Source organism: Aulonocara stuartgranti (genome assembly GCF_965226115.1).
Source record: "Aulonocara stuartgranti genome assembly, chromosome: 3".
Classification (NCBI taxonomy): domain Eukaryota; kingdom Metazoa; phylum Chordata; class Actinopteri; order Cichliformes; family Cichlidae; genus Aulonocara; species Aulonocara stuartgranti.
In genome coordinates this window covers 53,389,597-53,399,000 of record NC_138941.1, presented here as the reverse complement: position 1 = coordinate 53,399,000, position 9,404 = coordinate 53,389,597, and the positions used below count along the sequence as shown (strand labels likewise).

The following is a 9,404-nucleotide window of genomic DNA, read 5'->3' as shown; positions in this document are numbered from 1 at the left end:
GTAATGTCCGCAGGCTATTGGTAAGATGGGAGGCCCATTTACTTTATCCCACAACACATAATAACCATTGAACTACCTGTGAATAATGGCATTAAAGCCTAATCAACTTATACAACACAGTTAAGCCTATTTTCATCCTCACATTCAAATGTTTTTGTGTATTGAAGGGATCATGAACACAAATCCCACTCAGACCAGACAGCAGGTGGTCGATGCTGCTTTGGTGAACATGATCGTGAAGGACTCGCAGCCCTTTTCCATTGTTGACGATGCTGGTTTCAGACAGTTTGTTGGTGTCTTGGACCCAACCTACACAATCCCCACCAGAAAGGCTCTAAAAGAAATGGTGGTGGAAAAGTTCAAGGAGGAAAAGGAGAAAGCAAAGGGAGAAGTGGAGAAGGCTACAGCTGTCAGTCTCACCAGTGACATGTGGACATCCATTCATATGGATGCCTACTTGGCTGTGACATGTCATTTTGTCAATGAACAAGATACACTATCCACAGTGTTGCTAGGAGTGAGACATTTCTCCAAGGCACATACTGTCATGACCCTGTGCCTTCTCGGCTGACTCTGTATGGCTACAAGTGTTTTTGTTGTGCTGCGTCTCCCTCTCTCCCCTCCCGCGCACTGCGCTCTACCGGGGCGGAGTCATGACGGCTCCAGCCCCTGGCTCGGACACCTGCAAACAATCATCTCACTCACTTCTTAAGGCGGCTGCTGAGAGTGCTTCCTCGCTGGATTATTGTGTAACACTCGTTAGTGTCATTGGCAATCTGAGCCTTTTTCCGAAGTTTCTTTCGTGCCGCAACTTACCTGTTTTTCCTCCCTGTGCCAGATTTCTCGCCAGCCTGAGGACCGCCATTTGGTGAGCTAAAAGCCAGAGTCCGAGCTACCTGAGCTTCAGTGGATTGTGTACATAGCCGTCCCCTTCCCGTGTCTGTGTTCCCCGGAGACCTGTTGGGGGAAAACTCTGTAAAAACCCAGGAGAAATAAAGACACAATGAGACAAAGTTACTTTCTTTATCAAACGTGTACACGGGTGAGCTGCTAAGGACAACTCACACCATGCACAGTGGCTTGGTAATTTTTATAGGAAAGACAGTGAGAACAGGATAAGAAAATACAAAACAAATAAAATAAACAACTCCATATGTGGCGCTAGTCTCGTCAGCAGAGAGCTGGGAGAAGGCTGTGAGAGATAAAACAATCTAAAACAATATGTCCCAAAACAGTATGTCTTTGCTGAGAAAGTCTAAAAAGATAATTCTAAACTGATCTAACCATAGACAAAGGGCAGACAAAAGGCATCTTTGTACATTTAAAAGAAGGTAAAGAAACATAGAATCATTTTTCCTGTAACATTCCCCCCTGTTTAACTTATTTTAAATGTATACAACAATTGTCTATGAAAATTATTTATTAAGTATCTTAGGCAATTTTTAATTTCCAAAATCTTCAAAATGTCAGCATAGCAGAAATGGCAGTCATTTGGTCTAAAGAATAAAACAAAAGAAAATAATAAAAAGAAAAACATAGTAAATGAAAATCATAGTAAATGAAGTAACAAGTGGAATAAACAAGAAAAAATAATAAAACTACAAAAAATAAAGGATAAAAACCTTATATTTTAAAACGAAAACTTACAAAAAATAAAAGGATGAAAAGTAAAATGAAAACTTTATATTTAAAAATGATGAAAACCTAATATGTAAAATGAAAACTTCAAAAAATACAAGGATGAAAACCTTATATTTAAAATGATGCAAACCTTAAATTGAAAACTTTATGTTTAAAAGTCAAGACTTAAAAGCATGAAAACTTGCATAACCTACTAATGTTTTAATCAGTGCATGATCACTTGACAAGTCATTTTTAATCACCACGTCATTTATTAGCAGTTAGTACAAGTTCTCCTCTAACAGAATTGCAACGGGATGTTGTTCTTCTTCAGGCACGGCAACATAAGCAGTCATTGTAGTTGTTATCATCTTTGAAATCATTACTCTTAGGCATGGCAACACACACAACACTAATATGAGCAGTGCTATCATGATGAGACCTAGAAGAAAAAATGGCTTTGCTACAGCAGCCAGCCATGAACCGCTGAACAGCCAGTCCAGCCAGCCTTGTGCTGTAGCTGCTCCAGGTGTGTGGTCAGTGACATATTTTTGCAGAGCGGTCAAATTCTGCAAAGCTTCATAAATGTCTCCTCCAGTTTCGTATCCATCAGGGATAAAAGTGCAACATGTTTCCCCGATCAGCTTGCAAACTCCTCCTTGTGATGCTGTTAGCAGGTCTAGTGTCAGTCTGTTCTGCAGCACCATCGTTCTGATGGCCTGCTGTTCTCCTGCTAAGGCAGTTCCCAGGGTCTTAGTCAAGTTGATGTGTCGTAGCAGAGCATATCGGTTGATCTCCACGTGATCCCGCACCTCGGCAACTCCAATGCCGGGGATCAAGCTCTGTAAGAATTTCACTCCTCCTCCCCAGATGCGAAACTCTCCCGGCACTCCAGTGTCCACTGTAATGCCGAAAGAATTGGGGGAGGCGATGTCCACTTCGCGTCTCTGCCGGCTGCTTGGGTGATGTGCAACACTTTGCATGAAGAAAACGTGATCTGATAATTCCACCAGGGCGCACAGACCTCCCCAACCTTCAGGGAGTGACAGATAAGCCTTGTTGCCACATAGGAAGTACCAGTCAGCCAAAACTCTGGTTCCTCTGCTGCTGGGTGCCGTCCGTGCACATCCTGTCTGGTACTGAGTCTTTGTTTGTAGTGGCATTCGGTAGCTGTAGTCGGAGCGACAGTTTAGGCCCATCAGCGTCGTGTTACTGGCACAGGTGGCGTTGATTGAACAGGCCATACACTTCCTCTCGTTCCTCGGTGGGCAGAAAGTGTATATGTATTTGCATAGCAGTCAGTTTTATTATTCAAGTGAGCTGTAGTGTTCATAAACTGCCACCAGAAGTTAGTGGCGTAGCCATGGGGAAACTTGGTGTACTTTCCTTTGTCATACAGTGTCTGCCTTTTCTCCATATAACGTGACTTGTTGTCCCTCACGGAAGCAAAGGTGAGGAGCCCGGCCATGGTCAGGGCCGCTGCAGTTGATAAGAGCCACCACCTCATGACGACGGAACACACCCTCCTGTCGCGAGTAGACCCCCCGGCCAGGAAAGCTGACCCCTCCACCGGGCGAGATCACAACAAGCGGGCAAGCCTGCCGTCAGCTGTGTTTAGATGGCTTCACTGACTCGCCTGCAGTGACTCTGATGGATCCAGGATGGTCGTTCCGCAATTTTGCAAGCGGTCGGTGTAGTGAGGAGGACTTGGTATGGCCCCTCCCACCTGGGTGTGCTCCAGTTTTTCCTTTGGAGCACCTTGATCAGAACCCAGTCACCGGGCTTTAGTCTGCAAGACACTGGAGAAACATCATCAGGTTGTTGATTATGTACAATGATCTCTTTGTTTTCTAACAGCTTAGACATCCATTCTGCTAATGTGTTTTCTCTGATTGCTTTGTCTATTGGTTGACTGGTAATAGGCAGTGGAAACGGCCTGCCATGAATGATTTCAAATGGAGTTAGTTTATGGGAGCCTTGTGTTAAGCGCATCCACATTTTCACTAAACCCAAACATTCAGGCCACGGCCTTCCTGTTTCTGCCATGCATTTCCTGAGCCTTTGTTTTATAGCGCCGTTAGTTCTCTCTACAAGGCCTGCCCTCTGAGGGTGATAAGCACAGTGGTGTTTTATGCTGAAACCGAGTGCTTCAGAGACCTTAGTGATGACATCATTTACAAAATGAGTGCCGTTGTCTGACCGTATCAAAGCTGGGATGCCATATGTGGGTATGAAGTGATTGCACAGGCACTTTGCTACTGAAATTGCATCTGCCTTTTTCACTGGATAGATTTCCGGCCACTTTGAGAACACGTCTATAACCACTAGGGCGTATTTTGACCCTTGACATTCGCTTAGTTCAATAAAATCCATATGAATTGTGTGAAAAGGATGAGGCGGAGTTGGAAAACGGCCTCTTTGTGGTCGCAGGTTACCCTGAGCATTATATTTTTGACACGTCATGCATGTTCTGACAAATTGTTTTGCTGAGGTTTCAAAATTTACAGTGTAGAATTTACAGTGTAGAAATGAGAGTATTGTGTAGAATTTACAGTGTAGAAATGAGAGTTGACAATACTGGTCAGTCCCCCCGTTGACAAATGCGTACAGCCATGAGTCACTAATGCCGCCATTTTGTGGAGGAATTTTGGCAACACTGGCTTGCCATAACACATCATTAAGTCGTTTGTCAGAACTGCACCGTGTTTTAGCCATTTTGCCTGCTCTGCTGTGCTTGCTGCTTTTTGTTCATTTTTCAACACATCCAGTGGAATCTGATGTGTGTTTACTGCCATCAATGTCATGTTTGCCTGTTGTGCCGCCTATTTTGCTGCTCTGTCAGCAAAATTGTTGCCTGTAGTAATGAAAGAGTCAGTAGGCGTTGTAAGAGGTTGGCATGCTGGTTTGCCAATTGGTGTAATCATTCCTCTGGTTTTCCAGATTTTTTGCAAAATGATGCACAGCAGAGAAAACATACTGGCTGTCTGTATGTATGTTTATTAGTTTGTTTTTGTGTATTTAGCTTTCGCGTATCACAGCTATCAGCTCAGCGCTCTGTGCAGAACATGAAGAAGAAAATGGTTTTGCTTCTATTATTTTACTATCTGTGGTTACTGCGTAACCTACACAATTTCGGCCTGTGCTGTAAGGTCAAATGCTAATACCAGAAAAGAATGGCATGACTGCTATCTTAAGTTTTGTCAGAGCGTCTCTACCTAGCAAAGTTACTGGACACGACGGGTCATATTCATTTAATAAAGCACCTGCGGCCACTTGCTGTATGTACTAGTTCTAAAGGGGCAGTTAATTGTTGTACAGTTGTGTGGCCTGCAGCTGACTTTACAACTAATTTGTCCTTTGAAAACTGTAAGTTTAAGTGGCTGCCTCAAAACTGTTTTGGATTATTTCTCTGTGGCCTACTCCTACAATCTCGTGGGAAGTGGCCTTCCTCTCCACGGTTCTAGCAGGCGTTGTCTCTATGTTATCTGCTGTTTCTGCGTGGCTGTCTGCAGCCTTGGTGTTTGTGACTTTGCTCGCCTCTCTGTTCCTGATAGCCACCTGCGAATTAGTGTTTTAGTCTGTTGTCAACAGTCAGCCTTATTTTTAAGTTACAGAATGCTTCTCCCTTTTTTTGTGTTTTGTTTTTTTTTTTGTTTGGGAGAATAGATGCAACTCTACATTTCCACTTAAGGCAGTTTTAGATAATTTCTAGTTCTTCAAACAATGCATGGATCTCACACATTTCAAACTTTCAAGTTAGGGTTGTTTCCCATTTATACAAATATATATATTTAACTTTGCATTGCTCACAGCTCATAGCTCACAGCTCTAAACCTAGGCATTTTTCAATCATATGCCTAATCACTATGTGTCACTGTGATTCTCAAGTATTGTCACAAGTTCGTTTAAATTCGTTTCCAAAACCAACAAAATAATCAAACAAAAACAAAAAACATAAACGTGTCAGGACACAAAAGAAAAAAATGTAATGTGATGAAATCAGATATGTTTGGGATGGACGGGTTTTGCCCTATGAATTTTATATTAGGTGTGTCGTTTTGTCTCTCTGTGCAGTCCAGGGCCTATTATATGCCACAGCCTAAAGGCAGCTGGGTTGCAGAGGCTTGAGTGACCACTGACTATATGCTTGCAGGGTGGTGGGTCTCCAAGGACAACTTCTAACCCTGTTAAAGGCAACATGTGGGGTGCAACTTGGCCGTGTGTCATAGCTGTCTCTGGCCTTGGGACTGTGTGTTTTTATACAATTCTTAAGTGGGACACTGGACTGTTTTATCTTTTATCTCTTGATATATTTTTCGTCAAATTATCTTTTAGAATTTTATTGACTGACATCTTTTTGCCCATGACTGAGACGGTTGGTCAGACCTAGAGTCTTTCTTTGGGTGTGTTACAGCAGCTTCTGCTCTAAAAGAAACAAATAAATAAAAAGAAAAGAAAATGTGGAACATGCTCATCAGCTTAGCAGTGTCTACATATGTAATTCAGCTTCTCAATCCTGTAGTTTTAGCTGTTGTCTACAGGGTTTTGCTTATTGGTTGTTATTATAGGTGTGCTCTATATCTCAGCAATGTGTCATTCTAGAATGATAAGTTTCAAGCTGGTCAAGTGCCTCTATGCACTTCATTAGTTTAGTTATTCTCTGTATTGTCTTCATCTCACATGTCATTACACTGAGTTTCAGCAAACCTTAAGCTTGATGCAGACTACTGCTTAACAATTATTCACCTCACATCATAACCGATTAAGGTGCCTCTTCATATTAATATTATGTCATTGTTAATATTATCCTCTTTGTCTTATATAACAGCAATAGCATATTATAATATTTTATCAGTGTGTACCACTATACTACTACTGAGCCAATTTGTTAGTTAGGATCATCTTATTCAGCAAACAGATAATTTTGAATTCATCCAATCTGCGGTCACATTTGTTCTCTCTGTTGCATGGCGGACCAGGCAGTTCTATTATAATATATTATTTATATTTCATTTTGTATCCATCAAGGGCTTCAGATGACCTGCAGAATCATCCTTTTCCCAGGGTGGAGACAGTTACCTTTTCACACACTGTCCTTGGCTGAACAATGACACAGCCTTAATATACCTTATGTATTTTAGTAAAATATTTTCGTGTGAATTATTTGCTTTATATTCATTTTATACATGCTGGGCATGGTCATCATGCCAACTGTTTCATTGTTAATATCACTTTACAGGTTGTTATCCTTGCTATTATTAATTTCAAATACTGTAAAGATAATTTCTACTGTAATTTTCCCTTCATCTTTATTTCGTACTTTTTATATTTATATCTACTCAGTGGGGTCTGTTTTCAACCCTTTTAAACTACTTCAAACTACTTTGATCTCTAGTTTTCACTTAATAAGGGATTATTATGTTCTTCCTGATATGGGTGGTGCTGCAGATGCGGCTGCAGGAGTGAGTGATGGTTTACTAAAAGGATTGTGGGAACTGCACAGTGTCTCGTCTTCTGGTTTCACTAAACTGGCAGTTGAGTTCTGTTCTTCTGTTTATATTTTGTTTTCTTAAATCTCTCAGTTTACAGACACTGTTTTTGTCCGGCGTCTGGACTTTTCTTTTCTCACCACTGCTCGTCAGCAGGAGTGAGTTTTAATTTCACTTGCTTGATTACCCATCTTATTTATGTATTTACTTATTTTTGTTTAAGTAATATATACACAATACAGCTGCTATCACCTTCGCTGGTATTAGAGACGAGAGTGGTTGCTCACACGCCCTTCTACTTTCGGACTATTTCCAAAAGCGGTGTGAACTTTACGAGACGGAACTCGACCGTTCTCTCAACTCACCAGCACGTCAGTGAATAGCAGTAAAAGAAAAACACAGTAGGAGCAGCTCAGTCTCTTATTGGACCGTGAAAATTCAGCTTGCTCCATTAATTAAAACAATACACACACACACATTCACATTCACAGCTTCGACGCGCGCGACCGGAACCCTTATAATAAGGGGAGCTCCCAGAGCTACTTACTCCCTAGACCCAGTCTAGACCCAGCTGGGGGAGCTACCCAGAGCTCCAAAGCTACCAGTCGACGAGCTCCCAGAGCTACCAGTCGACGAGCTACGCTACCAGTCGACGAGCTTCCAAAGCTACCAGTCGACGAGCTACTTCCGCTATTTTAAATTCCCTGAATTCAAAATGCGCTTTTACGCAAGATTGTGTCAGTGTGTCTGTATCTACCTGGTCAGTGTCGCCGGGTCTGGTCCACCTCGATCGGGTCCCACCACCGTGGGTCGCTTTCTAAGAACGTTGGCCAAGACTCGAATTTAACGCTCTTGGTCTTTTATCACACACCTAGTATGTGAGCTGTCGACAGGCGAGCAACGTGGACTGGTCACGGAGATGGGACACGATGGAGGCGCTCCGGCTCCGAAGGACCAAGAAATGTTGGGGGAAAACTCTGTAAAAACCCAGGAGAAATAAAGACACAATGAGACAAAGTTACTTTCTTTATCAAACGTGTACACGGGTGAGCTGCTAAGGACAACTCACACCATGCACAGTGGCTTGGTAATTTTTATAGGAAAGACAGTGAGAACAGGATAAGAAAATACAAAACAAATAAAATAAACAACTCCATATGTGGCGCTAGTCTCGTCAGCAGAGAGCTGGGAGAAGGCTGTGAGAGATAAAACAATCTAAAACAATATGTCCCAAAACAGTATGTCTTTGCTGAGAAAGTCTAAAAAGATAATTCTAAACTGATCTAACCATAGGCAAAGGGCAGACAAAAGGCATCTTTGTACATTTAAAAGAAGGTAAAGAAACATAGAATCATTTTTCCTGTAACAAGACCCTATTCCTGTGCCCCCTCACCTGTATATATCCACACCTGGTGTCTGTGTGTAAATAAATTGTGAACTTTAGTGATGGTCTGCCTCCGAGTCGCTCCTGAGCCTGACACATACAGCAGAAAATATTGCTGAGGTGAAAAAGGTTTTGATGGAGGAGTGGGGCATCCAAAATAAAGTCAGATGCCTCGTCACTGATGCAGCACCAAACATGATTGCCTCATCTAAAATATTGAAAGTGTGCCACACAAAGTGCATTGCACATACTCTGAACCTCATTGTGAGAAAATCAATTGACAACACGCCTGGGCTTGAGGAGATCAGAGGTAAGGCACTGTAACGGTGGACCCAAGAAATACCAGCCGGAGCGACTTTTGACAGTGCAGAACTTTTTATTAAGCTCGGGTTGTAGTGGACACATATACTCCGCGCTCTCTTTCTCTGCTGTCACGTCCCGTCTCCGTCTGTCACTGCCAACACATAAAGAGACACAATCACTGTCAGATCCCAGCACACCTGTTCACCCCGCCCCTGCGCCGCCCCGGGAGCTCACTGCGTCACGCCTCCTCTGCAGCTGGCCAAGGACCACACCCACGCCACAGGCACGTAAATTGGTAAGCTATTTCCGATCTAGCACAACAGCAAAGGAGAAGCTCTGCCAAATGCAGCAGCAGATGGGCAGATCACATCTAAAGCTCCTTCAGGAGGTTGATACCAGGTGGAACAGCACATACACCATGCTGCAGCGTCTGTATGAGGAGAGAGAGCCAGTTAGTGCTGCCCTTGTCTCAATGAGAACAGATCTCACACCTGTCACTGCTGAGGAGTACCACTCAGTTAAAGAGTGCCTGGAGGTGCTTTCTCCTTTTTACAGAGCCACTACTGAACTTTCTGGAGAGCAGAGAGTATCTGGGTCCAAAGTCATTC

At 42.8% G+C, this 9,404-nt stretch overlaps 1 protein-coding gene across 1 annotated transcript; it reads right to left on the bottom strand.

Moving 5' to 3' along the window:
• Positions 1 to 1,816: 1,816 nt before the first annotated feature.
• Positions 1,817 to 8,471, bottom strand: LOC309702709 (syncytin-A-like). The gene is made up of 2 exons (XM_082527326.1): positions 7,867 to 8,471; positions 1,817 to 3,419 (listed from the first exon to the last, which is right to left on the bottom strand). The coding sequence occupies exon 2, from the start codon at positions 2,862 to 2,864 to the stop codon at positions 1,902 to 1,904; it is 963 nt and encodes a 320-aa protein (XP_082383452.1). The 5' UTR covers positions 2,865 to 3,419; positions 7,867 to 8,471; the 3' UTR covers positions 1,817 to 1,901.
• Positions 8,472 to 9,404: the final 933 nt, after the last annotated feature.

Excerpts from the sequence above, each read along its gene's own strand:
- LOC309702709 (XM_082527326.1), bottom strand. The coding sequence starts at position 2,864 with ATGGCCTGTTCAATCAACGCCACCTGTGCCAGTAACACGACGCTGATG.